The 27,876-nt window shown below is 62.4% G+C and overlaps 2 protein-coding genes across 9 annotated transcripts in view; one reads left to right on the forward strand and one right to left on the reverse strand.

The window, feature by feature from the left end:
* The first annotated feature begins 120 nt into the window (after window positions 1–120).
* On the forward strand, window positions 121–25,017 carry LOC100356997 (maestro heat-like repeat-containing protein family member 7). Its single transcript, XM_070054929.1, has 23 exons — window positions 121–540; window positions 1,096–1,274; window positions 2,132–2,196; window positions 2,494–2,616; window positions 2,710–2,789; window positions 3,110–3,239; window positions 3,372–3,458; window positions 7,673–7,780; window positions 8,144–8,279; window positions 9,014–9,102; window positions 10,713–10,862; window positions 11,775–11,929; window positions 14,438–14,582; window positions 14,866–15,041; window positions 15,424–15,561; window positions 15,641–15,755; window positions 17,840–17,980; window positions 18,247–18,423; window positions 18,613–18,771; window positions 19,356–19,457; window positions 21,664–21,766; window positions 22,135–22,194; window positions 22,707–25,017. Exons 2-23 carry the CDS (start codon window positions 1,139–1,141, stop codon window positions 22,856–22,858), a joined length of 2,727 nt encoding a protein of 908 aa, XP_069911030.1. The 5' UTR covers window positions 121–540; window positions 1,096–1,138; the 3' UTR covers window positions 22,859–25,017.
* KIF21B (kinesin family member 21B) overlaps window positions 24,746–27,876 on the reverse strand; it is a 47,012-nt gene continuing 43,881 nt past the window's right edge. For 7 of the 8 annotated variants that reach the window (XR_011381252.1, XR_011381253.1, XR_011381250.1 and 4 more), the window contains one exon: window positions 24,746–27,835. Coding sequence is in view for 4 of the 8 variants with exons in the window: in XM_070054926.1 (XP_069911027.1) it covers window positions 27,781–27,835 (55 nt within the window). In the remaining 4 variants the exon portion in view is untranslated. The remainder of the gene's footprint in view (window positions 27,836–27,876) is intronic. The other variant, XR_011381251.1, reaches the window with a different exon arrangement.

The raw sequence follows: 27,876 nt of genomic DNA on the forward strand, positions 1-27,876 counted from the left end.
CAGTGGCTGGAGGTGGGTGTGGCTGAGCACCTGCAGGGCCTCCTGAGAAGCAGCCCCTCCCCTATGACTTGAAAGCGGGGGGGGGGGGGGGGGAGGCTGCGCTGGCCTGCGACACGGGCATGCCACATGGGTCATGTCCCAGCTGCTCCACTTCCGGTCCAGCTCTGCTGATGGCCTGGGAAAACAGGAGACCTGGAAGAAGCTCCTGGCTCCTGGCCCAGCCCCAGCCGATACAGCCATCTGGGGAGTGAACCAGCGGCTGGAAGACCTCTCTCCCTCTGTTAAAAAAAAAAAAAAAAACTGAGGATCTTCCTTGGGGTGGAGAGGGGCTCCCTCAAGTCTCCTTCCAGGGCTGGCACCAGGGCCCACAGCCCTCCCTGCACCCAGGGACTGGCCTGGTGGGGGTGGGGTGGGGGCTCCAGCTCGGAGCAGTTCCAGGCCTGCCCTGCAGGGGGCGCTCAGCTGGGAGCACAGCGCCCCCTGGAGCCAGCGTGCACGGGAGAAACCGGTGCTCTGGGTCTGAGGAGCCCAGCAAGTTAGGTAAAGGGGCCCTGTCCGCTGGTCCCCCGCAGCCGTGAAGTGGAAGGTGTAAAGGGCAGGTGGCTGTGGCGGGAGAGACCCCAGCCCTGCCCCGGGCGCTTGGCCCTGGGGGCCGTGGGGATGCGGGCTGGGAGGTGGGCCCCCTCCAGGGTCTCTAACTGGATAGCGGGCAGTGGGCCTGGGGTTTGCATGTAGACTGTTGTGATGAGCCAGGGAGGCTCAGGGGGACCTTGACCAAGCCCCAGCAGGGGAGCGGGCGGAGCAGCTAGGAGGAGGAGCAGGAGCTGGCCCGCACAGCCGGCCCTGGCACACCCCTGTTTGGGGGGTCCAGCATGCAGGCAACACGCTGTGCAGCCTCTTCCTCCCGGGCCGGGTCTGGGAGGCGCAGACTTGGGGGAGGGGGATGCAAGCCTCTGGAAAAGGTGGAGAGACTCCCAGAGGCAGAGGGGTGGGCGGGCAGCCCGGGAGCCTGGTTTCCCTCAGGTGGGGGTGGGCACGTCTTCCCAGGGGAGCCCCCCCACCCAGGGACCGGCTCCGCCCATTCCCTTCTCACAGAGGACAGGGCCTGCCTCCTGCAGCGCCCCCTGGTGTGGAGAAGATGCAAGGCCGGGAAGCCCCGGCGCACACCTGCCCCTGTGGCACGCTGCAGGCTGCCGCCCGGTGCGAGATAAGTCCCCAGAGAGTCACCTTTGAGCCTTGCACTCCTCACGTCTCTTCGGAGCCCGACTTAACCGGTGAGCTGCGGTGCTGTGGGCCCGGCCCGTGCGTGAGCTGAGTGCCCGGTCACAGCTCCGAGTCCCGGCGTGCCTGGCCCCTCCCCGGGGGGCCCGGAGCTGGACTGGGACCGGGCCGTGGTCTGAGAAGCAGTGAGAGCTCCCAGCTCTTGGTCCCCGGAACCGCCGCCCGCAGGCGGGGTCTGCCATTGTGTACCCCAGGCCGTGACCCCAACACGACCCTGGCCAAACTCCTGCCGTCCATCGTTCTCTCCTGCTTACACCTGAGCCCTCAGTGGCCTGCTGATTCCACCTACAACACAGACAAGGCGTCTGCCCCTCGCTGCCCCCTCGCCCCTGGTGTGAGCCCTCTGGACTCCTGGCGCAGCCTCCTGAGCTGTGCCTAACTGAACAGCTGGGGTGACCTTGCCAAGCGAAGGCCACTCTACCCACCTCCAGAGCCAGGGGCCTGTGGCCTTCAAACCCCATGCGGCTTCCTTGTCCCCTGGGGGGGGGGTGCGTGCAGATAAGAGCAGAGGTTCTGCCGCCAGCCCCGTTCTCCTGCTTTGTCCCCTCCCTGCCCAGGGAGGCCCTGTGGGCTCTCCCAGCCCTGCTGACAAGGGAGCCTAGGGCAGCCCCGGGAACTGGCCACTGTGAGGGACTTCAAGGTGCCCCCTCCTCCCTCGCCACGACCGTGCAGAACGTCCCTTATCTATGTCGCCACGTGGCTGCTTTCCTGTTGGCCTCTGAGTCCACTCTGGGGGCGCTGGGCACGCCCCGGCTGGAGAAGCTGGTGTTGGGCGTGGGGAGGCCCACGGTGGGCCCGTGGAGGGGGCCACAAGAATCACTCCACTCCCTCCGACCCTGTCCCCTTCCAGGACTGCGCCAATCAGAACGAGATGCCTATGAGTCGATTATGGAATTTCTAGAGCAAGAACGGATGGTAAGGAAATTACCCAGAACTTTCTAGAACTGAGGCAGGAACTAGCTTGCTAGGGTGTGAGGGCCCAGCTTGGGAGCCTTCCGCAAGTCAGGCATCTGGGGCTCAGGTCTCTCTCGCACTCCCTTCCGGTGGACAAGGGATGGGGGTAGCCTCAGGGGCTGGCCAGAGGCGGGGCCAGGAGAGACAGGGGGTGGGGGGGGGCATGGAGGCAGGGCCTGGGGGCGGGGCCGGGGCGGGGCCGGAGCCGGCCCTGGCACCGAGTCCCAGCCCATAGGCAGCCCTTGTCTTGTGTCCTAGAGCGAGTTCTCCAAGCTGAGCTTCCTCAGGGCCGTGGAGACCCTGAGCGGCGTGGTGCGCACGCAGCCGGACGGCAACATGAATGACTACTGCCCCAAGAACGTGCTGGCCAAGAAGGTCAAGGTGACCCCGGCGGCGTGGTCAGCCCTGGGGCGCGTGGGCGGGGCGGCAGCCTCGCTCTTCAGGGCACTGCCGGCTTCTCCTGGCCTCTTCCAGATGCTGATCCTGGAAGAGTCCTTTGAGGTCCTGGACAGCAACGTGCGCCAGCAGGCCATGCTGTGCATCGTGGCCCTGAGGTCCGCAGGCCCCTGGCCCCCCGATGCCGAGGGCACTTGGGTTGGGACAGGGGGCCAGGCTCCAGGGCTTGATTTTCCGGCTGCGGGGGTGGGGGCAGTGCCCCCCCAGGGTTGCCACTTTCTCTGCCTGCATCCTGGGGTGCTCAGGGCGCTCCCCAAGGGTCACTAGCACGAACCTGCTGGGCCGCCCACATGGGGGAGCCTCCCCAGTAGCCAGCTCCCTCACCCTGGGAAGTGTGTGGGATTGTCTCCTGGCCCTGAGTGACGCAACCTCCTGCCGGGGCCCCCAAGCCCCTTGTCACTCCCCGCCTCTCCCCCAGCCAGGTGAACCCCCCATTCCACCTGTCCCAGAAGCTGGACCTGGTCAACGCAGGCGTCGCCAGTGTCTTCTCTCTGCCGCTCATCATGCCCAGCCTGGACCGCAAGGACAGCGCAAGTCTCTACCTGCAGGTGACCCCCCCCCCCCCCGGCTGCTCCCAGAGCTCGCCAGAGATAGTCAGGGGACGCCTGGGGGCAGAGGCGGGCAGGGTCCCCAGGGAGCCGCCCCTCCCCCCTGGACACACACCGTCTCCCGCTGGCCAGACGGTGCAGGCCCTGGACGACATGCTGCACGCGCTGGTGATGGACGACCTGAACCCCGACATGCGTATCCTGCAGCACTTCCTGGAGGTGCGTGACCCAGGGGACCCAGGACCCCGGGCTGATGCTCGTCTGCTTGGGAGGGAGGAGGGGCACCTTGGGACCACCTGCGAGTGCACGAAGCCTCAGTGCACACAGTGGGGCTTGTGGGCCTTTCTCACCTCTGCCCTCCCCTCCCCATGTTCTGACGATGGTGTTGTGAGCGCCGCGGCCCTGGGTCCAGAGCTCTGGCTTGTAGAGGCTTGAACAGTGGTAGCGTTTTCCCCCCGGGGAGGGGGACTGCCAGCTTCCTCAAGGATTCCTCCTGTTGCAGAATCTGTGGCTGCTCAAGGGTAGAGAGCTTGGAGCTCACCCATCTGGGCCCCTACCGTGTCCCTGAAGGGAGACCCTCGGGCTTGACTCCTCTCAGAGCGTCTCAGATACCAGCAGACGTCAAAAAGCTCCTGGGAGAATGGAATGAAAGCAGAAGCAGGCGCAGGTTTTGGGCACAGACGTTGAGACATAGCTTGAGGGCCTGGCGTTGCTGCGCAGCGGGGTGAGCCCCCGCCTGAGATGCCGGCATCCCACACGAGCACCTGTTGGAGTCCTGGCTGCTCCACTTCCCATCCAGCTCCCTGCTGATGCGCCTGGGAAAGCAGCAGAGGATGGCCCAAGTGCTTGGGCCCCTGCACCCACATGGGAGGCCCGGATGGAGTTCCAGGCTCCTGGTTTCGGCATGGCCCTTGAAGCCATTTGGGGAGTGAACCAGTGGATGGAAGACACACATACTTTCTCTATCTCTGCCTTTCACATAAATTAATTAATTTTTTTAAAAAATTAAAAAAATTTTAAATTAAAAGAAAAAAATACATAAGCTGAGACCCACGTCCTGTATGAGGGTGCCCAGGTTCCAGCCCCAGCCCTGCTCTGGGCTCCAGCTTCCTGCCGGTGCACACGCTGGGAGGCGGCAGGTGACGGCTCCAGCCCTGGGGTCCCTGTCATCTGCATGGGGGACCCAGGTTGCGTCCCTGACTCCTGGCCCTGGCCTGGCCCAGCTCTGTCTGTTGCAGGCATTTGGGGAGTGAAGCAGCGGATGGAGTAGCCCTCTCTTCTCTGTCCTCTGCCTTTTAAATAAATAACCATTTTTAAAAGATAGGCTTTGGGTGTAAGCAATTTTGAACTCCTTGCATCATTTTTTCACACTACGCCCTTTCGTGGACTTTCGCAGACCCTCACAGTGCTCATGACAAATTGTCTTCCCCGCGGTGACGTCTATGGGGGGGGGGGTCCAGAGTCACTTGAAGCCGACTGTCATGAGCAGGACGGTGGCCAGTGAGGGTCATGCAACTGTACACAGCGCTGGGGTGGCTACAGATAAGGAGGCGAGATGGCACCTGCATCTCTCAGCAAGGCTTTGGCTGGGGCTGACTCCGGAGGGGAATTCGTCCAGGCTGGCGAGTGGGGTTCGGGGGCAGCGTAGCAGAAGTGCTCTGTGGTCCTCAGAGCTGGTGGGGAGTGGACACGCTGAGCACTGGGCTGCTTGGAGAGGAGCCCTGAAGAGGCTCCATCCTGGGATCCTGGTCACCTCCATAGGAAACGGTGAGGACATAGATTTGCCTTGATAGTTATTAAAATAAGTTATTTTTGTATGCCACAAAATTTAGATTATGTTTGCCAGTTTGTATGTTTGCTTGACGATGTATTCATCAGAGAGGCAGAGCGACAGAGAGAGGGAGGGACAGAGACACGGAGAGATCTGTCCACTGGTTCACTCTCCACATGGCCGCAACAGCTGCGGCTGGGCCAGGCTGAACGCAAGAGCCAGGAACCCCATCCGGGTCTCCCATGTGGGTGGCAGGGCTCCACAGCTTGAGCCAACAACCCCCGCCTCCCCGCATCCGCCCTAGCAGGAAGCTGGAGTCGGGAGTGGGAGCTGTGGATGGAACCGGGGGATGCACTGTGGGCTGCAGGTCTGGCAGCTACCAGGCCGAATGCCACTCCGCCTACTTTGTTTGTTTGTTTGTTTTTAATATCAGGGGTGTAGTTTTAGGTGTAATTTTCCCTACAAAATTATGTGATAGCCTAACTATGCAACCTCACTTCACATCTGACTTTGCACAGCAGGATCCGAACCAAGGTCGTCCTGCACACGCACTCCAGGGCTCTGTAGCGCTCCTAAGAGCTGTGGGTGGTGTTTGTGACGCTCTCCCTGGTTTTAAATGGAGGTGCTGTTGAGGCAGCGTGTGCTTGTGCAGGTGCTGACCGGGGGCAGGGCCAGGGGACCCCAACCCCAACCGCGCCGGGACTCCGTCAACCCCTCTCCAGCCCTGACAATGGCTCGTCTGCTTTCTGTCCCTGCAGTTCTTCCTTTGCTAAAAACTCAGTGAACTAGCTATATGGAGGCGCTTCAAAGCAGGTGTGGGTCTGGAAACGCTCTTTTAATTCCTTTTTCCGTGAGCATCGTGGGGTCCCCCGTGCGGTACGCAGCCCCCGAGTCGGTCCCCTTTTGTTCAGGGTAGACTCGCCGAGGCTTCAGCCGCGTCTTCCTGGGTGTAGACTGTTTGTTCCTTTGCACTTTGTCACGGTGTGTGGGTGGGGGGATGGCGCTCACGTGTGGCGCTCGTGTGTTGACGTCTGTAGGACAACTTCACTCAGGTTTCCAAAGCGGCTGCACTTTGTCATGGTGTGTGTGCGTGGGTCGGTGGGGGGTGGCGCTCGTGTGTTGACGTCTGTACGACAACTTCACACGTTGTTTGCCCAAGCGGCCGCTGCCCCAGCCCTGCTGTGTCCCCACCCGCATGCGGTGTCTTTGTCACTCGTGGACACGTGAACGCTGTCACCTGGGGTTCCCACGGCTGCCGGCCACCGAATGCCTGCTTTGATGGCGCGTCCCTCCCAGTCTTTGCTGCTCTTCCGCTGCGTTGTTTCTTTACTTTCGTCTTTCGGGAGTTCCTTGTCTTTCATCAGATTTGAGATTTTCGGATGCTCCCCTCATGCCGTGGCTGCCTTTTTTTTTTTTAATATATATTTATTTATTTGAAAGACAGAGTTACAGAGAAGCAGGGGTAGAGAGAGAGAGAGAGAGAGAGAGAGAGACAGAGGTCTTCTATGTGCTGGTTCACTCCCCAAATGGCTGCAACAGCCGGAGCTGCTCTGATCCGAAGCCAGGAGCCAGGAGTTTCTTCCAGGTCTCCCACGTGGGTGCAGGGGCCCAAGGACTTGGGCCATTTTCCACTGCTTTCCCAGGCCATAGCAGAGAGCTGGATCAGAAGTGGAGCAGCCGGATCTCGAACTGGTGCCCATATGGGATGCCGGCACTGCAGACAGCAGCTTTACCTGCTATGCCACAGCGTCGGCCCCCTGAGTTAATTTTCGTGTTGGAGTCAGGCAGTGGTAATGGCTCCTTTTCTCTTTTTTTGGCACATGGATGCATGGCAGAGTGTAGTGCCATCCAGCAGCTCTGATTCAGGACACAGGCCCCTTCACCCGTGCGGTGCCAACGTAGCTCAGCACTAGCAGCACCTGTCTCCCCTATCGTCGGGAGGCCGCGTGTTCTCGCGTACAGAGGACACCCCTGTGGTGTTGCTCGCTGTCCTCAGCGATCCCCAGAAGTCACGGACCGGGAATCGGTCACTTCCTGTCGCCTGTCCTCGACCTGGTAGGCAGGGGTTCGTGCAGACTCCTACCGGCAGGACCTGTCTCCACCCGTCTCATCCTCATCCTCGCTGGCCTCTCTCAAAGGTGCAGTGCTGTCTTTATTTATTTATGCGTTTAGGTTAATTGATTGATTTGAAAGGCCGAGAGACAGAGAGAGAGCTCTCATCCACCGGTCACTCCCCCAGACGGGAGGAGGCAGAAGCCGCGAGCCAGGGACGTGGTTGGGGTCTTTCTCCCCCACCCGCGGGTGACAGGAGCTCAGCTACGTGGGCGTCACTGCTGCCCCCCAGGGTCTGCGTTTGCAGGAAGCTGGAATTAGAAGCCAGAGCTGGGTATCGAACCCGTGCGTCCCCATATGCACGTGGGGGTCTTAACCCTCAGGCCAGGCGCCCACCCCCTGGTGTGGGAAGACTCAGAAGGTGACATGTTGGGGGCTCCCCAAACGTGGCCCTGCCTTGCCAAGGTCGGGGGCCTTGTGCTCATGCACCTGCCGCAGCTCCCCCCCCCCCACTTGTCTTTTTGGCAACCAGGGACGCGACGCAGAAGCAGGAAAAGGAAGGAAGGCGCGTGCTCCCTTGGGTGCTGACGGGCTGTCCGCTCCCCTCCAGGTCCTCTTGCCCTGGGTGACGCTGTCAGACAAAGTACACGAGCAGACCCGGGCCTTGGGCGCCATGTCCCGCTTGCTGAGGTTCATCTGCAATTTCCCCGAACTGTCGGTGAGCGCTTGGGGTCAGGGAGGGCTGGCCCCCAGGCCTGGCCTCTGTGTGTGGCACCTGACGCAGCCTGGGAGTGGCACCGGGTGTGGGGGGGTGTTCAGAGCGCTCCCCACCCCACACCCACCCCTCGCATTGGTGCCTTTGCTGTTCCTGTAAGGGGCTTGACTCGGGTCTGCCCTTGGCCTGTGAGCCCCTGCTGGCTGGCAGGCGTAGGGGACCGGGGACCCCCTTGCCCTGGGTGTGACCAGGAAGGTTTCTCTTGGCCAGAGTGAGGTGAAGGGGCTGGGGGGAGGAGTGGGGGCGGGGTGGGGAGAGACCCTGCCTCCGGCCCCGTGGTGAGGCCACCGTTCCCTCTCTTGGCAGCACATGGCGGAGTTCTCCATGTCGGGGACCCTGATGGGCATCTTGGGCCTCTTCTGCTTGCACGACAACCATGACATCAGTATGGGGGCATCGGAGGCCTTGCACTACTTGTTCAAGATCCTTGTGCTGCAGAGAAGTAAGGCATGCGGACGCGGAAGGCCCGTGCCGCAGGGCTGCGGGAGCCGGGGAACAGGAGCACAGAAGCCCCCTCCGAGCGCCCACCTGGGGCAGGCACGTGGCGCGGGCGGTGGCCTCTTGCAGGGGCACTGGAGCAAGGCCGTGAGGCCGCAGGCCTGGGCCCCGCGGCCGAGGGGACGAGCTCCAGCCGCCTCACCAACCCAGTACTCTCTGGGACAGGAGGGGCGCGCGGTTTCCAGCTACCCCTGGGGCCAGCTGGGATGCCCGGTGTTGGCCAGCTGGCCCTCCGTCCCGCTCGGGGCAAGACTGGGAAACCTAGCGTCCTTTCTCAGGGAGCGAATCTGGGAGTCCCCAGGCTAGCCCTGCTCTGCCCCAGGAAAGCCACGGTGCAGACTGTCACCCACACGGAGCCACCAGCGTGTTCCCAGGCGTCCCCCAGGGCAGTTCCCAGGCGTCCCCCAGGGCAGTCTCAGGATCCCACAGCCGCGCCTCCAGCCAGGGTGTCTGCGCAGTGCCCGGAGTTGGGGGCGGGGATCCAGGAGCACCAGCAGTGTGAGGGCTGGATGGTTCCTGGCCCCTAGCTCCCTCCAGCGCCAGCCTGGTGCTGGGCGCCTCTCCTATCCTGTGGGGCAGGTGCGGTGCCTGCTGCTAAGCTCTGCCGATGGCCTCGGAGGCTCCGGGGGACCCGGGGTGGGGTGTGCCCCACCCCTTGCTTGCTGTTTTGGACCGCAGGCGTGAAGCAGAAGACCGAGGGCACCCTGAAGGACCTGCAGAAGCACTTCCGCGGGGAGTGGCTGGCCAGCATGCAGACTCTCACCTGGGTAACCTTGCTTGCACCGGGCCTGGCCGCCTCCGTGGGGAGCACCGGCCCCGGAGGCAGAGGGCGGGGAGGGAGCCAAGGGGTCCAGGTAGGGCCCTGCAGGAGCCATCTCCCACGTGGGGAAGGGCCTCCCAAGTTCAAGGCCTCCCCCAGCTGCACTTGAGCCGTCAGAGCGCTGGGTCCCGGAGGGTTTTTAAAGAGAAGCGGCTCAGCCTCTCCTGCTCCTGCGGATTGTGCCTGGGGCCTCACTCGGCAAAGGCGCGCTGGCCCCGCCAGGCCGGGACCCCGGGAGGTGCCCTCTGCGCTTTCCTCCCCTGCATCCTCTCCAGTGCAACCCCAGGCCTGTCCACTCTGCCTCGGCTCTGCCCCAGCCCTGCGATGGCGGGTCTGGTCCATCCGCCTTCCACTTGAGCCCGGGGACTTTGCACAGCCGCCTCCTTAGCAGCATCCTGTGTCCACTCTGTCCCCCCACCCCGCCCCTGCCCCCGCCCCGCCCGTACACCATTTCTAAGCCGCAGTCCTGGAACTGTTTCTAAGACACAGACTCATCCCATTATTCCCCTTCAGGCTTGTCCTGACTTCCTGCCAGCGCTAGCCTTGTTCCAAATCCACAGTTTGGGTTATTTTTTTAAAGATTTATTTATTTATTTGAAAGTCAGAGTTAGAGAGAGAAAGAGAGAGAGAGAGGTCTTCCATCTGCTGGTTCACTCCCCAGATGGCCGCAACAGCCAGGGCTGTGCCAGGCTGAACCCAGGAGCCAGGAGCTTCTTCCTGGTCTCCCACATGGGTGCAGGGGCCTAAGCACCTGGGCCATCTTCTGCTGCTTTCCCAGGCCATTAGCAGGGAGCTGGATCGGAAGAGGAGCAGCTGGGACTTGTACAGGTGCCCATGGGGGATGCTGGTGTCACAGGCAGCAGCTTACCTGCTATGCTGCAGCGCTAGCCCCCAAACCACGCTTCTTTATTTGGCCCATAGCCCCTTCACGGTATGGCCCCTGCTGTATTGGACCTGCCGAATCGTGCCTCAGTTTCCCTGTTCCGCCTGGCCCCGGTCTCCTCTTCAAGATGCAGTAGCCAGACCGAAATCCTCTGCACTCCAGGCCTTTGCACATTCTGTTCCCTCTGTCATCCCTTCCCCTTTCCCTGGGGAATGGGTCTCAGGAGGCCTTCCCTAAGCTGTCAAGTCTGCCTCTCCTGTCCCCAGCCCTCGCCTGCTCCCTGCCCACTGCCTCTTTATCTGCCCTGCCCTGAGGTCCCTGGAGCCATGCTTGTCCCCAGCTGCCAGCCCAGTGCCAGGTTAGAGCTGGCCTCAGCTTGCCACGGGGGTGTGGGCTGGGAGACGTGGGCCCTGCCCGTTCTGTGGCGCCGGCAGAGCGCTCCCTCCTGGCTCGTCCCCCCAGGCCACGGCACCACGCTCCCCGCCAGGGGTCCGGACCGCTGCTGCCTCTTGGCGTCAGGAGCTTCGCCTCACCCCACGCAATGACCAGACGCTGGCCGGGGCCTGCGTCCAGGGGCCTGGCTGACCAGTCTCTCTGGAGGCAGACGCGGGGGGCCGTGCCACGTGGGCACTGTGTGGGCAGGTGGCGGCCAGCTGCTGCTGCTCTCTCTCTAGTTCTTCAGGAAATACCTGAGCCCCAACGAGAGAGCAGATGTGTTCCTGGTGGCCATGGAGACCGTGGCGAGCTCCCACGTCCCTGAGGTCTACGCCGCAGCCCGGATGTTGAAGATGATCCTCAAGTACCCGCTTCCCGAGATGGGGAAGGTAGCCGGGGGCTCCGGCCGGGCGTCCTACCCCCCTCAGTCCCTCAGTGCAGGCAGAGAGGGCCGGGGGGGGGCAGTTTGCGGGTATGGGGCCCGCCTCCTCCAGGAAGGGAGAAGGGTTGAGTCCCAGTTGGGGCAGGAAAACCCCCCGGGGACCCTGGGACCCGGAGGACCTGTCGCCTCCTGCCTCCAGACAGCACCTGGGCTCGCTTTGCAGGTGCCTCCTTTGTGTGGTCAAGGGCAAGGCTGTGTGTCCCCGAGGGCTCTAAGATGTCCACAGAAAACGCATGTGAAGAAAAATGATACTTGGATTTCAACATTATTTTGCTACAAAATAGACTTTTTAAAAATTTACTTATTTGAAAGAGTTATAGAGAGAGGTAGAGACACAGAGAGGTCTTCCATCCGCTGGTTCACTCCCCAGATGGCTGCAATGGCTGGAGCTGCACCGATCCAAAGCCAGGAGCCAGGAGCTTCTTCTGGGTCTCCCACACGGGTGCCATCCTCCACCGCTTTCCCAGCCATAGCAGAGAGCTGGATCAGAAGTGGAGCAGCCGGATCTCGAACTGGCGCCCATATGGGATGCTGGTACTGCAGTCAGCGGCTTCACCCACTGTGCCACAGTGCTGGCCCCTGTCCTTGTTTTTATAAAACAAGTTTTTATTTATTTGAGAGGGAGACAGAGAGAGAGAGAGAGATCTCACACCCATATGCTAGTTCGCCAGGTCACCCCCCACCAGCTGTGTTCTCCTGTCACCCTTCCCTGTGCGGGTGGCCTGAGCGGGCCGAAGGCAGCAGCCGTCACTTCTCTGTGTGCCCGTGGTGGGCGGCCCCCCTCAGGTGGCTGCTGGCTGCGGGCCCCTGGCCCGCTGGGGCCGAGCACCGGGAAGGAGCCGCTCGTCCCGCGTTGCAGGTGCCGGAGATCATCCAGTACATTTACCACCACATGAGGAGCATCAGCGAGGGCAGCGCCCAGAAGATGGTCAGGAAGATCCTGCACCTGCTGGCCCAGGCCCACACGGATGACGTCATCCTGACACTCTTCAAGATCGAGGACCAGTCTCAGAAGTGGGTGGTGCCCCCAGCCTCGGGAGGCCAAGCAGCCTTCTGTTTGCCTTTTTTTTTTTTTTTTTTTTTTTAAATTTATTTGAGAGGTAGGGTTGCAGAGAGAGAGGGTGAGACAGACAGATCTTCCATCCACTGGTTCACTCCTCAAACGGCCATAATGGCCAGGGCTGGGCCAGGCAGAAGCCAGGAGCCAGGAGCTTCTTCCGGGTCTCCCATGTGGGTGCAGGGCTCAAGCACTTGGTTCTTCTACTGCTTTTCCAGGTGCGTTAGCAGGGAGCTGGACTGGAAGTGGAGCAGCCAGGACTTGAACCGGCACCCGTATGGGATGCTGCAGGCTGTGGCTTTACCCACTGCACCACAGTGCATTTTTTGGGGATGGTGTTGCATTTCGGGACAAGTCTGAGGGAACTGACATCCTCACGATTTGGGGCCCCTGGTGCAGGGAGTGGTGCGCGCCTTCATTTACATAGCTTCTCTTTAATTTCTGTCATCTCGCTCGTGCAGTTTTTCAGATTTACGTCTTGCAAGTATTTGGTTAGTTTTTGTTAGTTTCACACTTACGTGTTTTTGTGTAATTGTCAACAGTAGTTCAACATTCTCTAAAAACTCCACGCATGACCAGCGTATGGCAGTGAGGCTGACTTTTGTCTGTTGACGTTGCAGCCTGGCCAAGCGCAGTTCTTCCAGCTCTTCTGTGGATTAATTGGGATTTGATACGCAGACAGCTGCGTCCTCTGTGGAGAGACGGCGCTCTGTGCCTTCCTCCCAGTCTGGGTTAACGCTCCCAGTAAGAGTAGTCACAGAGGACGATTTTGCTTTGTTCTCAACCTCTGAGGAAAAACTTTCCGTCTTTTTCCATCAGTTGTGTTGCTAACATGTAAGGTTTTTTTTTTTTTTTCTTTTAAATGCCCTTCATCGGGTTGCAAGAGTTTTGTTCTATTTCTAGTTTGTTGAAAGTGTTCATCACTCATGGAGATTGAAAATTTAGGCAAATGTCTTCATCCTTTGGAGTACTTGGGTGATTTTTCATTTCGTGGTCTGTTAATATGAGGAGTTAATTGTTTGTGGAATCAGTGTTGCATTTGTGGGACAAACCCCATTTGTTTGTGGTGCATTGTCTTTTAAAGATGCCGCTGGCTTCAATTTTCCAATTTTTTTTAAAGATTTATTTATTTATTTGAAAGTCAGAGTTACACCCAGAGAGGAGGAGAGGCGGAGAGAGAGAGAGAGAGAGAGGTCTTCCATCCACTGGTTCACTCCCCAACTGGCTACAATGGCTGGAGCTGCACTGATCCAAAGCCAGGAGCCAGGAGCTTCTTCCGGGTCTCCCACGTGGGTGCAGGGGCCCAAGGACCTAGGACATCTTCTACTGCTATCCCAGGCCACAGCAGAGAGCTGGATTGGAAATGGAGCAGCTGGGACTAGAACCAGCGCCCATATGGGATGCCGGCACTGCAGGCGGCGGCTTTACCTGCTTTGCCACAGAGCTGGCCCCGAAATAAGCATTTTAATGCTATGAATTATCTTTTAAGCATACTCCAATAATTTTTGATATGTTGTATTTTTTAAGATTTATTTATTTGAAAGGCAGAGATATGGGGGGGGGGGGGGTTGGAGAGAGAGAGAGAGAGAGATCTTCCATCCATGGGTTCACTCCCTAAATGACCACAACGGATAGGGCCGGGCCAGTCCAAAGCCAGGAGCCAGGAGCCAGGAGCTTCTTCCAGGTCTCCCACATGGAACCAAGGACTTGGGCCGCCATCTGCTGTTTTCCCAGACACGTTAGCAGGGAGCAGGAAGGGAAGTGGAGCAGCCGGGACTTAAACTGGCGCCCACACGGGAGCTGGCACTGCAGGTGGAGGCTTAACCTTCAACACCACAGCGCCGGCCCCGATATGTTCTGTTTACATTTTCACTTAGTTAACATTTTTTTTTAATTTCCTTTGAGACCAGGAATTATTTAGAAGTGTTTAATTTCCAAATAGTGGGGGCTTTCCATATGTTTTTCTGTTCTGATTTCTAATTTAAGTCCATTTTAGCCAGATAACATACTTCACGTGACTTCTACTCTTCAAGATGTGCAGAGGTTTATTTTGTGGCCAGAGTGTGGTCTGTCGTGGTGACCGCTCCCCGCGTGTCCCCTGCGCACCCCCTGCGGTGGGTGGGTCGGAGCGCTCTCTAAATGAGCCAGAGACGGACGACGGTGCTGTCCAAGGCGTCCCTGCCTTGCCGAGTTGCTGTCGGCACCGCTCGCTGAAGTCCACGGTTTTATGATTTTTCTGTTGATTCCCTCTGGGTTTTGTCCACAGGCTTGCTTTCCTGCAGCCTTTGTAACAAGTAACTTTGTAACTTGGCTCTTCTTGGGTATTGTGTTTTAACTTGGCCCCTGGGTTTTGACGCTGCGTCAATTCTCAGTGCATTAGGCCGGGCGAAGGAGCCTCGCGTGCCGTGTGCCGGGCGCGGCGTGGCTCCCGCGGGGTGACCGCCGCCCGGTCTCTGACCCTGCAGAGGCGTCCGCAAGCCCTGGGAGATCCTGGCGTCCTTCCCCAAAGGCTACGAGATGATCATGGAGCACTTGCTGCAGAGGCTGGTTCCGTACCGCAAGGCCAAGGGCCAGGAGCCCGGGCCCCGCACCGTCATCTCCCCGCTGATCGTACGGAGGGGCAGGGGCTGGCGAGGGCCGCTGGAGCTCCGAGGGCCTCGGAGCCGGGCTGGGCCTTCCGCGGGGCGGAGGGAGGCATTGGCCCCGGCCCGGCCTGGTCCGGGAGGCCGAGAGGGAGCTGGGTGCAAATCCTCCCGGGGCTGAGCTTAGGAAAGAGCAAAGCCCACCCTCCCCTGGCTCTCAGGCCGAGTGATCCGTGCTTGTCGGAGGCGCGTGGGTTTGGGCAGGGGTGTCGCGGGGCCGGGGTGGCAATGCCGCTCCTCCCGGCCCGCAGGCCACCAGGGCCATCCACGAGCTCCTGCTGGAGCCCAGCCGGCGCATGGAAGTGCAGTCCGCCTTCTCCTCGCTGTTCACGGCGCTGCTGTCGCAGATCTCCTGCCTCGTGCTGGAAGACTGTGCCGACATCATGCAGGACCAGCAGCACGTGACCGAATGGGTGGATCCCTTGAGGTACCCGAGCTGCCTCAGCATCCCCACACCATCGCCTGGCTTGCGGGCCCCGGCACCCCTCCCGTGCCCTCCTCCAGGAAGCCTTCCTGGGCTTCGTGGGACCCTTCCTTTACATCCAGGGATCGAGGCTGGCACCGAGATCTTGCGCCCAAGTGCGATCAGCCCAATGAGTGAGACAGACCCGGACCCCCTTCCCTGCCCTTTGGTTGGCTCCCCGGTCACCTCCGGGATGCCCCATCCTGGCCTCATTTGTAAAACAGCAGCTGGGGCCCCTGAGGGCTGTCCCCCGATTCTCGGCGTGTTCTGGTGCCGGGCAGGTAGCCAGGGAGGAGGAGGAGCCCGGGGAGCGGGCGCTTCCTGTCTGCCCTCTCCTCTCCTCCAGCTCCACCGTGGAGGCCCTGAAGACCCTGATGCGGTGCTCGGGCTACGCGGACCACGTGTCTTACGTCCGGAAGCTGGGGGGCTGGGAGCTGCTGGTCAACCCCGAAAGACACTACGACGGAGTGGCTGTGCTGGCCAGGTGAGCGGCCCCCGGGCCTGGCGGGGGCCCGGCCGTCCTCGGGCCAGGGCTCATCCTGCGCACCTGCTGTCTGCGGCAGGTCGCTGGTCGTCATGGACTGCTGGCACAACTGCCCCCTCTTCAGCCACATCATCAGGCTCCTCCAGGAGCCGGACTGTGTCAATCACCTCACGGCCCTGGTGTTCCTGACCGAGGTGACCGCCCCCGGCGGGGGGAGGAGGGCCGCGGGCGGGGCTCCTCTGGGAGACGGAACCGCCCAAGGGACTCCCTCCGCCCAGGAGGGTCTCTGGGAGAGGCAGCTGCCTCGTGGCTGTGGATCGTGGCCATGTGATGCTGCTTTTTTTTTTTTTTTTAAGATTTATTTAATTATTTGAAGGCAGAGTTACAGAGAGATCTCCCATCTGCTGGCTCACTCCCCAAGTGTTCAGGGCTGGGCGAGGCCAAAGCCAGGGGTTTCATCTTGGTCTCCCACGTGGGTGCAGGACTCAAGCACCTGGGCCGTCTGCTGCTGCTTTCTCAGGCTGTTAGCAGGGGGCTGGATGGGAAGTGGAGAAGTCGGGACTCGAACCGGTGCCCCTATGGGATGGTTTTACCCGCTGCCCACGGTGCCAGCCCCCGCCTCCGCCCTCACTTCTGCAGCCCCTCAGCCTTTTCACAGTGGCCTCTGCTCGGCGCTTCTGACGGGCTCGAGGGAAGTCGGCGAATGTGCAGAGAATCCAGAAAACAAGGAAGAGCTTATCAAAAACGCAGAGCCACTGCTGGTCGCAGTTCCCCACGGGAATCACTGATGGGGAGGGGAGTGAGTGTGTGAGAGTGACTGTGTGTGAGAGTGGTGTGTGTGAGTATGTGAGTGTGTGAGTGAGAGAGTGTGTGTGTGATTGTGTGAATGTGTGTGTGAGAATGTGTGTGAGTGTGAGTGTGTGCATGAGTGTGTGAGTGTGTGTGAGTGTGTGAGTATGTGAGTGTGAGTGTGTGAATGTATGAGTGTGTGTGAGTGTGTCCTTTAAAAGGGTCATGGGAAACAGGATTAAATGAGTTTATTTTGGAGCAAAAGTTTTTTGAAGTCCATTCACGTGCAGTGTGTCACGTAAAAACCACACGTGGATTTCAAAATGCTGGCGCCGAAACACACGTGGCTCTTCATTGGATTTTCCGCAAACTTTCTGAAGCGCCCTCGTCACACAGTCGGCGTCATCTTCGACGAATGTTCCGTCTCCTGCGTCTCCAAGCGTCTTCCTACGTCACTGCCTGCTCTTTGCAATTCTAACTTCTTTTTTTTTTTTTTTTTAAGATTTATTTATTTACTTGAAAGTCAGAGTTAAACAGCGAGAGAAGGAGAGACAGAGAGAGGCCTTCTATCCGCTGGTTCACTCCCCAGTTGGCCCCAACGGCCGGAGCTGAGCCGATCTGAAGCCAGGAGCAGGGAGCTTCCTCCAGGTCTCTCATATGGGTGCAGGGGCCCAAGCACTTGAGCCATCTTCCACTGCTTTTCCAGGCCATAGCAGAGAGCTGGATGAGGAGTAGAGCAGCCGGGACTCAAACCAGCGCCCACATGGGATGCCGGCACTGCAGATGGTGGCTTTAACCTGCTGCGCCACAGCGCCGGCCCCTTCACTTCTCACTTCTAACACTGAGAGGCTGTCTCCCCTCAGACACGTGCTGTAACTGATCGCACGTGGGTCCCGATTTCACACTGCAGTAAATTCTGCAAGAAACATCTCTGTGACATCTCCACTCGTGTTCCAGGCGATTCCCACGAATCCTGGCTATAACACATGAAAGCATTGATAGAGAAAGTCTGAATGACTATGCCCAGTTCGAGTCCCGGCTGCTCTACTTCTGACCCAACTCCCTGCTAATGCTCCTGGGAGAGCAGCGGAAGATGGCCCAAGGCCTTGGGCACCTGTACCTGCATGGGAGACCCAGATGGAGTTCCAGGCTTCTGGGTTCCGCCTGACCCAGCCCCAGCCATGGTGGCCACCTCGGGTGGGGGGGTGAACCAGCAGATGGAAGATTCTCTCTGTCTCTGCCTCCGTCTCAGCTCTGCCTCTCAGATAAACACGTCTTTTAGAAAAATGCCCGGAGCAGACGTGCAGAGCGAGCAAGCGATGTCTGGAACCTTTGGGTGTGAATTTGCCCTTGACCTGAGCGCCAGCCTCCTCGCCCACTCTTCCCAGCCCCTTGGAGCCTCCTTGGCTAACGAGGAGGCCGAGGTGTCTGGATTCCGAGCCCGAGAGGGCGGCTTCAGCCCCGCCCTTCAGTCCTCGTCTCCTTCCAGCTGCTGCAGTGCCCAGAGGTGGCGGCCACCGTGGACGACATCACCACCCACGTGCTGGCGAACTGGTTCAAGAGCGAGGAGCCCGCCACGCTGAAGGTGTTGCTGCACACGGCAGAGGTCTTCGCACAGCACCCGACCACGGTGAGATGGGGCGGGGGTGGGGGTGGGGTGCTGCTCCCGGAGGCGTGGTCGGTGGTGGGGGGGGAGGTGGGATTGGAGGGAGCAAAGCCTCAGGGGCTTCCCCAGGAGGGGGCCCTCAGGAAGTCTCCTCTGGGGCATTTCTAACAGCCGGCCAAGCCCACCCCAGGACCCCCGACGTGGCGTCCAGGTCTCGGGGAGATGGGCGTTGGGGAGGAGGCGGGCAGGGGCTGGGCGGGGCCCCCGTGACCGAGCCGCTGCCCCCGCAGGAGCGGAGGCTGCGCATCCTGCAGCCCCACATGCTCAACTGCTGCTACTCCTCCGACGGGGACATCGTCATGGAGACGCTGCTGGTGCTGCGACGGCTGCTGCAGCACCTGAGCTGGGCGGCCTCCTCCGCCTTCCTCATCCAGCTCTCCTTCACGCTGGCGCCCTTCTTTGAGGAGGTGAGCCCCCGCAGCGTGAGGGGCCCCGGCCAGGACGCCGTCCATCTGGCAGGGGCCGAGGGGGGGAGATGGAGCGAGAGGGGAGGGCGCGGGGCCACCGCGGGGGCGTCAGAGGCTCGGGTCCAGGCAGCCTGGAGCACAGCACCCCCAGGGCGGGGCGCAGGTGCACAGAGGGGGCTTTTCTCCCAGGAGCTGGAGCACCTGCGCTTGGCGGCCTTCGAGATCTACAGAAGCCTCCTGGCCAAGGTCAAGCGCAGGACCCTCGTCTTCCCCTTGAGGCACCAGGTCCTCAACTTGGTCATCCCCCTGGTGCTGCACCTGAGAGATGTGAACATCAACGTGGCTCAGGTGAGTGGCCGGGCCCTGGAGCCCGGGCCTGGGTCCCCGGCTGTCACCGGAGGCGCCTTGTGTACTCGCGCGGGGCTGAGGCCCATGGGTGATGCTGACCTTGGCTTCTGACCTTGGTGAGTCTCAGGAGGGGTGGGTGCCACCACGGGGATCCCACCAGCTCCAGGTGCTGGGCTGGCCAGCAACTTCCGGCCGAAACAGGCCCTGGGAGCCCCCCTGGCCCAGCGCCAGGTCCTCTCTGCTTCCCTGCCCTGGGAAAACTGGGAAACTGGAGGACGCGGTCTGTACCAGGGCTCCCCCGCTGCCACCCCAATGCCACAGAGCAGGCAACTGTGCCACACTCGCAGGTGCCTCTGCCGTGGCCGCCACCTGAGCCGTTGGTCGGGGTTATGACCCCTGTGGGGTGCAGTCCCGCCCAGGGACTTGGCCATGGCGTTCCTGACGGCCAGCCCCGATTCAGCATAGTGACCCCCTAGTTGGGGCAGCAAGGTGTTGGGGAGACCTGTTCCCCTGGGATGGGTCTTGGTGCAGGATCGCAGTAACCAGCCCCAGCAAGCCTCCCGCCCACCTCCTTGTCTCCCCAGGTCTGCCGGCTCGCCCTCAACCACACGGCTGCCTTGCTGGGCTGGTCAAGGCTCAAAGTGCTGGTGGCCGAGGAGGACGAGTTTACCATCCTCAGAGCTCTGGTGAGCGCCCCTGGGCAGGGGCAGGGGTGCCCTGCACCCCGGGGGTGGGGCTTTGTGGCAGTCATGGTGGCCAGCGACAGTTCCAAGGCGCTCGCCGATCATCCGCTTCGTCCTTGGCCCTGGCCGTCATCCCCGCCCGCCCAGTGCTTCCTAACGGGGACTGCCAGGCGCACAAGGAGAAAGCTGCAGGAAAAAGAGGCGTGCTCAGCCCCGTCTGGGCGTTGAAGGAGGGCTTCCTGGGGGAGGGGCAGACGGCAAAGGGAAGGGATGGGCCTGCAGGGCTGTGGGGGAGCCCCCAGGGCCTTGGGACCAGGGGCAGGCGCAGGAGACTCAACGGCCTGCAAGGCCCTGCAGGCAACGCGAGGCAGAGAAGCAGACTGGCAACCCGGGGGGAATCAAAGGCCCTGGGGCCAGCTCGGGCCGTGGCGTCATCACAGGCGCCCGGGGTTGGAGCTGGGCGAGGTCCCCCAGTAGCTGCCACCCACCTGCACGTAATCCCAAAACGCATAGGATGCCCTCACCCTGCACGCAACGTAGGAGACAGCGCGTGTGAGTGCTGGGCCCTGAGCGACGTCGCCCAGTGGTCACATCCCCCTCGTCCCCCCACTACACACAGCATCGCCGCGACCGGATCTGCCACCGATGCAGAAACCTACAGGTGCGGTCGCCCGGGGACCCGAACCCTGCAGGAGGTGCTGCCCTTGGCTGTGACTTCCAAAGCCACGAGCACTTTCTGGCGCTCCACTGAACAAAAAGAAGCCTTGTCTCCGATTCATGTCCGGGGCGCGTTTCTGGGAAAATCCAGCACGCACGCGAGCTGGGAGAAGGCACTCTTACAGAAGACACAGTCGCATTGCAGGCACCAGCTCCATGCGGGGTTTGGATCGCATGGACAGGCACTGGGACATCCGTGGCGGCCCGGGTGATTTCCCCGGGGGAGGAAGCAGGGTCAGACTGCTCGCAGATGCAGGAGGTCCCCATCTGAGGTGACATTCCCCAGATTTCTGTTGAAAGTAATTTGCAGTGTTCGACTTTGTGCGGCCCACACGGGGGAGCCTGCAGGCCGGTCCAGTGCACTGTCTCGACAGGAGCAAGTAGGGATCAGCCACTCAGGGCGTGGGGGCCTGGGTGCCGCCAGGAGCAGGACTGGGGGAGAGGCAGTGTGGAGAGAAGACGGGGCTGGGCTTTGTGCGCGTTGAGTTTGTTCAGTCCGTGAGGCCTCCCTCCACGTGGCTCTGTCTCCTGGGAAGTCGGACGTGTGTCACGGCAGCCTGGGGGCAGGGCTGTGCTGTGGGGGCAGCCACGTGGCCGCTGCAGAAATGGAGCGGGAGTCGACCTCGGGACCCTGGGAAGTGCCATCTCCAGGGGTCCCACAGAGGAGGCTGGGAAAGAGCACTCAGGTGCACAGTGGAGGGAGAACCGGGGGCAGGGCCACGACCCCCAGGAGGCACACGGTTTCGGGAGGCAGTCAGTGGCCGCGTGCCTGGCAGGATCCGGACAGGACATGCCCAGGGAGTGGGACCCTGGGAGCCACTGGGGACCCCGCGCGGTGTGGTGGGAAGTGGATGTGGTGCAAACCCCGCAGTGCTGCAGGTGACTTCGAAAGCCGGGACAGAGGAGCAGGTGGGCTCACCCGGAGCAGCCCCACGCCCGTGGGTTGGGAGACTGGCTCCCCGGTTAGGATTTTTATTTGAAGAAGAGTCGTGCTGACAAAAAAAAAAAAAAAAAAAAAAAAAAGGAAAAGTAGGGGCGTGCGGTGGTGAGAACTTAGACTGAGAAAGGAGACGCCCGGCAGGCAGGGTGTCCCCCCACGCCTCCAGGGAGGAAGCCGGCGAGGGCTGAGTGGGAAGGAGGCTCCGACCACACGTGCTTGCCCGCCATGCTGTAGGAAGGGGAGAGGAGCAGCTGTTTTGTGGCCTGGAGCACAAGACCAGGATGTGCCTACGCTGCGTGGGAACCGTGGGGTCACCCCCACTGTGAAGAGCAGCGGGGCAGGGAACCCGCGTGGGCCGAGGGGTGGGCTGGGCGTGCTCGAGCTCCAGGCCGCACTGGGTCGGGGCTGGGGGAGTGGCCCCCGCCTGGCTCCGTGGACGGAGTAAGATCTGGGGAGCTGGGGTCGGGTGGGGGGAGGTTTGCGCGTTCCCACGGCGAGAGGCTGGCTCGGCTGCGTCCCGGGCCCTGGGCTCAGCGGGTCTTTGTCTCGCAGCTGCAGCAGCAGGCCAGCAAGGCCCTGTGGTTCCTGAGACAGAGCGTGGCTCTCTTCAAGAGCTCGCAGGCCGCCATCCGCCAGGCAGCCGTGTGGTTTGCAGGTACGGCCACGGGGACCTCCAGGCGGGGTCCCTGAACTTGAGGGCATTACAGGGTGGGCTGTCTCCGGCCACTCCCCCTGCCCTGCTGAGGCTGGGTGACCTCCAGCAGGAGAATGGGCCACGTCCCAGGCCAGGCCAGCAAGGGTCGGGGTGGGCGGGGGTGGGTGCTGCCAGGGGTGGGGGCAGGGCAGGTGGCGGAGGGGGGGCGGCCTCCTGTCCCCCCAGGGCTCTGCCCCTGCTCTCAGCCCTCCCTGCAGGAGGCAGAGGGAGTCATTTGGACGTGATGGCCATGGCGGGGACACACAGGCAAAGGGAGGGGCGATGAGTGCGAGGTCCCCTGAGGCTCCCTCGTATGTGCCCCCCCCCAGGCCAGATTATGCAAACCCTAGGCATGGAAGAGGAGGAGGGAGTTGAGGAAGCCTACACAGGTAAGTGGCACCTGGTCGCCTACCCCTTGCCTGGCTCTGGGATGCGGGGGGCGGGCAGAGGGGTTCACAGACTGAGGAGGGAGATCAGTCTCCCAGGCAACGGTTAGAGCCCTCCTGCCCCCCCTCCACTGTGTTCCTTCGCTCACCTTGAACCTGAGCCTGAGCCAGGGCCGTTCCTTGGACTCTTTGTGGGAGACACGGGGGCGCCCCCTCTCCTGGTGCCCCCCAGGCCCCTCAGGGGCCATGCCTCTGCACCGCTGGCCACCGCTTCCTTATCCCTGTCCCCTCTCTCGGACACCCTGACCCGCTATGTCCCAGGCAACTGTCTCGGGAGGCCGAGGCCTTCGCTGCTGGTTGTTCTATGGCAAGAGGAGGGCAGAGCCAGGGAGGGAGGGTGGAGAGGCCCCCGGGAGCCGGGAGGGATGCGGCGGGACTTGGGCGGGACTTGCAAAGGCCTCCGGCTGGCCCAGCAGCCTCGGGCCGTTCAGAGCTCCACGGAGTGTCTGTTACAGCCCTGAGGTCCATGCGGAAAGACCCCGACCCCACGGTCAGCTGCCTCACCATGCAGACCCTCTACGTCCTGGAAACCCACCGGCAGCAGGCGCTGGCCAAGGCCTCCGTGACCTGTTTCTGCAGGCGGCGGGCCCGCAGGAGCTGCCTGTGAGCCCTGCTCGGGACTGTCCCTGCCGCAGGCTGTGAATAAAGGAGAAAGCGCGCACCCCGGTGAAGCAGGCGGCTCGTCTCTCGTTCTCGGTGTAGCGGGTAAAGCCGCCTTCTCTGCGGAGACATCTGGGCCGCTCCCAGCTCTGCCCCTGCTCCCTTCTCCCGTGCAGCCAAGCGTTCCAAGGCCAGGGCAAGCGCTTGTTCTTGAAACCACCCTGAACCGCAGTGGGAGGCTGGGGTAGGCAGGTGTCTTGGGCTCGCTGTGCCCAGCCGTGCCCTTGATGGACAGCAGCTCCGCTCGGGTTAGTTCAAGCAGCAAAGTGATAAGGGGTGGGCTATTAGTGAGCCCCCTGCCCAGTATCTGGGACACCAGAGGGTCCGAGTCCCAGCAACAGGGCTGCTCTGTGAGAACACCAGTGTCTGCCCCTCGGTGCTGCCCAGACCTCTGCCCCAGGGACAACACTCGGGCCGGACACCCGAAGCTTGGCCACTGCTCCTTTGGCGAGCCCCAGGCTCCCGCCCTGGTGCTGGGAGGAGGGCGGGGGCAGCACCTGCCATCTCCCGCTGCAGCCACTCTTACCCAGGTTGGCCTGGCAGTCCGGGTGCCTCTTGGGTGCCAGGGTCACAGCCCCTCACCACCCCGCTCCCCCACCCAGGGTGTCACCAGTGACCCCTGACCTTGAGCCCACCTTGTCCTAGGGAGAACACAGAACAGTAGCCCCATGTCCTAATAAGCAAGCTCCCACAGGGCTCCATCACCTGCCCCCACACCCTGGGGGCACACGGAGCTCCCGCCTCACTGGCCCTCTCTGCCTCCGTGTACCCCCTCTCAGGGGTGGCCACAGTCCTCGTGGCACTGTCCCCCAGCCACCCTTGCAGACAAGCTCAGTGTGGTGTTGAAGGCCACACGTGTGGCTCCTCTCAGCCTGCTGCCAGGTCAGCCAGCGCCCGCCCCCCGTGGGGGCCTTACCTGCTGAACCTGTGCAGATGGAGGTGAACAGACACCCCCCCAAGCACTGGGCAACACGCTCCTACCCCTGCACTGCACCCCAGGGGCGGTCTCGCTTTGCAACAAGCAGGTCGGTAGCATTAAAGACCTGTTCTCATAGATCTGCTTGATCCTAACTGGCCAGGGTTTCCCTGCGAGGGGCACCCCCACCCCCACCCCCACGATGACCGCTGCCTCCTGCAGGCTCCAGGAACTCACTGGCTGGCTCTGGTCCCAGCCGCGGGCTGGGCAGGTAGCAGGGACCTGTGCAGCTTGAGGAAACTACTTGGGTTTGTATTTGGGAAACAGAGCTCATCGCCCTGATAGCAAGGCGGCCGGTGATGAGGAGGGGAGTCCTGTCCCACCCCACCCCCACACGCACCCCCCACCGGGCAGAATCCCCTGGAGTTGATGGAGTGACTCATGGGTATCTGCAAGGGATGCGGTTTTCCAAGGACTTAAGGACACAAGCCCAAGACCGGAGTAGAGCCGTCTCCTTCCAAGCCATTGCTATCTTTGTCTTCTCTTGTTAAGAGGCAAGGGAGGGCAGTGGGTACGGTCCACGGCAGGCACAGCGTGCTGCCGCCTGGGGCAGGGCTGGCTGTGCCCTTAGAAGCCGTGAGCCTGGCTTAGTCACTCCCACCCTGAGACCTGTCTCGCTTCCACGGAGGCTGGGGGAGATGGAAGGAAATGCGCCCTCGACAGCACCTGGGCCACAGCAGGTGTCGGACGTGGCGGCCTTGCCCTTGCAGCGACCACACCTGCCCCGAAGGCAGCCGGCGGGGTCTGGTGGAGGATGCAGCCCTCCCGAAGCTGTTTCCTAACTGGGTGCGCCCCAAACTCCGAGCCCAGAACCTTCTCCTGCCTCCCAGCAGCCCTCAGGGCCACAGCTCCACAGGCGATGGTCAGTCGGGTTTTATTTATGACAGCGTCTTAGAACACACACATCCCACCCAGGAACGGAAACGTACAGCAGGCGGCTTCCATCGCTTCCATACACTATGTACAGCCGGCGGCAGAGGTACACACACACACACTTGTGCTCGCCACTGCGGGAGGACAGCGAGCCGGGAGGGCCCCGCTCGCGTCACCCGTCACCCCGGCGCTCCGCTCCCACTCCCTGCTTCCCTGCTCAGCCCTGGGGGCACAGCTTCAAAGGACAGAGTCAGGCGAGGAGGGGGCTGGGGATGGGCAGGGGCCAGATGATGACCCAGAACCTCCCCGCAGATTCTGTCCTTGCGCTTACGAGGGCAGCGGAGGGTCAGGGAGCCAGCAGGGGCGGCCCAGGCCCTGGAAGGCCTGAGGAGGCCTTGGCCCAGCAGGGGAAGCAGCAAATGCTTCCCTGTCCGCGATGGCAAAGGGACAGAAGCCACAGGTCTGGGCCCTGCAGCGGGAAGGCGCTCATCACTCCTGCAGGGCGGACCCGGCCCCAGATGACATCGGGGGAGCCCGGCAGGGTTGGCGGGGGGCTGGGCGCCGACCTCACAGCAGGCAGCTGCTGCCCGCAGCCCCCACACCAGGAGGCACGAGGGGTCCCAGCGACCCAGCGTCCTCCCTCCCCACAGCGGCTGTGCTCTTAAGTGCCCTGCGCCCACCACACAGCCCAGGGGCGGGCAGCAGGGCCATCACCGAGGACCGGGCATTTCCCGAGCTGCAGCCGGGCCGCAGGTGCACCGGCCTCCGCCTGGCCGATTGCCCCCGGCAGGCGCCGGAGGTGCTCCGGTGGAGCCTGGGAGGGGTCAGTCACTCACAGGAAAGCAAACACTGAACTGGTTCACACCGAGACCAGGGCCTGGTCCCGACGGCCACGGGGATGGGAGCCACCTTCCGCCCCAGGAGGCTGCAGTCAGCTTCAAAGGTGTGGACGGGGTCTCGGCCCCAGACGTGGGCACTCTGGGGTCCAAGCTCTTCAGGCTCAATAGGGTAGGGACCCCGGCTGTGCCCAGCTGTGTGAAGATCCAGGGTCTGCACGGGGCCCCCGGCACACACATGCAGCTTGGTCTCAAGTCTTAGGGACGGGCACGGAGGGACAGGAAGTAACGGGATTGGTCCCAGGATCAGGACGAGCTGGGCCCCTGCGGTCTAACTCCGGCCGGGGCCCGTTGTGCTCCATGGCAACCATACTGTGCTTCCGACACGTGGGGTCTTGTGCGCTGAGCGGAGCTGGGGCCTGCCCCGGCCCTGGGCCTCGGGCTCCCTGAGAGAGCGGCAGGGACAGCGCCCGTGGAGCACAGCTCGGAGCGGCCCAGGCCTCCCAGGGACGTAAGTCAGTGACGCTCTCCAGGACAGCAGAGCCGGCCCCGCGTGAGGTAGCTGACCCAGCAGAAACAGCAGGACACGGCGTGGCGCCCAGCACCTCTCCTGGGGCTGAAGAGCACTGGGCACGGGCAGCCCGGTGCGGGTCTCCCAGCTCCGGCAGCATGTACGTCAACAGCCGTGCGAGGCGTCTTCCCTACGGGCGGTAAGTTTCTGCGGCAGGTGGCTGGGGAGGGGCGGACGTGGGTGGGAAGAGACTTGCGGCCACTTCTGAGCGCTGAGGGCCCGGCGCCGGGGGACGGCAGAGGAAGGCCTCGCCGGGGGCTGTCCAGGTGCCCAGGGCTGGGTTCAGGTGCTCCTCACAGGTCGGCACAGCCAGAGTCCAGCAGCACGTCCCTGAGGGCCACGCGCCAGCAGCCGTGGGAGGAGGACAGGCCCCCCAGCCTTCCCTGGGCCACGGCAGCCACCCTGGCCCCAGCTCGGCAGTCCCAAAGTCACCGTGCCCTGGGGACGGAGCCCAGGGCCGGTGACCGCCACACGGCCGGTGTGGGCAGGGAGGGGGCCTGGGGAGCGTTCCTGCAAATCCACAGTTGCCCCAACAGGGGGCGCCGGGAGGCCTCAGTCCCAGAGGAAGGAGGAAGCAGCTCACTGAGGGGGGCCCACGCCCAGGCCGGTGTTAAGGCTAGAAAGCGTGGCTGCTGACAAAACCAGGGTGGAAGAAGCGTGGGGAGCCCCGAGATGGGGGGAGCCCCCGGGGCTGGGTGGGGAGCCCAGGGACCCTCAGCTCCCAACTTGCCGGGGGGCTGTCCACTGAGCTGCTCTCTGTGTGACCTCGCAGGCCCTGCCTTTCTGGGGGTGGTGGGCACGAGCCCCTGGGGTAGAAGACACGTGTGGCGCTGCGGGCGTGGCTGGTGTGAGGCTGCCCGGCACGGGTGCCAGGCCCCAGGACGGGGGAAGGCACTGTAGCGCTGGGCGGCCTGGAGGGTCCCCGGGGGCAGGGGCGGGGACAGGCCCAAGCTGCAGAGTGGGAGGGGGCACTCCCCTCCTGTGCGCAGCACACAGAGGCAGTGGCCCTGGGGGTTCCTGGCCCCAACCCCCCCAAGAGAGGAGGGAGAGTACACGTGGGAAGAAACTTCAAGTCAGTTTCCAGGAGGCAACAGCAAAAAACAAAAACAAAAACATAATAAATTAAACGGCTGGAGTATTTCTGACCATCTCCCCAAGCAGCTCCACCCTGGCCCCCTGGGAGAGGCCCCTGAGCCACTGCTGGGGCCCCCAGGGTACAGGGCCAGCTGCCTGCACCTGGCTCCCGGGGTTACCTGAGGACTCGGCTCAGAGGCAGGTGCAGTGGCTCAGAGGCCGGGCTGGGACACAGGGGAGGCCCGCTCGTGGTGGGGGCACCACGGGGCTGGGCTGTGCTGCTTCAGTTCCCCTCTGAGCCCCGGGGAAAGGCTCGGAGGCTCAGCGGAGACCACCCGGTGGAAGGGGGAGGAAGAGGGATGACGCCCCTTGGCTGCGTGGCTCAGTCTCCCAACCTCTCTCTGAGGGGCAGTGCTCGGTGGGAAGGCCAAGAGCAAGCAGGGTGGGAGGGGCCGCAGCCTCCGCCCCCAGCCACAGCTTCCCCTCCACGGTGGCTGGGCGGCTGGGGCCGAGGGTCGGGCATCCCTCGGACCTCGCTCCTAGGATGCGACTCCGGGCACCCTCCGCACGCTCCAGAACTTCACCGTCAGGTCACTGTGGGGAGGACAGAGAGGGGCCGGTGAGCCCATGAGGGG

Source organism: Oryctolagus cuniculus, chromosome 13, assembly GCF_964237555.1.
Source record: "Oryctolagus cuniculus chromosome 13, mOryCun1.1, whole genome shotgun sequence".
In the NCBI taxonomy this organism is placed as follows: domain Eukaryota; kingdom Metazoa; phylum Chordata; class Mammalia; order Lagomorpha; family Leporidae; genus Oryctolagus; species Oryctolagus cuniculus.

Bases quoted from the DNA above. Each gene is read 5' to 3' on its own strand.
- LOC100356997 (XM_070054929.1), top strand. From the start codon at position 1,139: ATGCAAGGCCGGGAAGCCCCGGCGCACACCTGCCCCTGTGGCACGCTG. The intron at 11,930-14,437 runs GTGGGTGGTGCC...CTGACCCTGCAG, and splicing joins ATCGAGGACCAGTCTCAGAA to AGGCGTCCGCAAGCCCTGGG. The intron at 18,424-18,612 runs GTGAGCCCCCGC...CTTTTCTCCCAG, and splicing joins TGGCGCCCTTCTTTGAGGAG to GAGCTGGAGCACCTGCGCTT.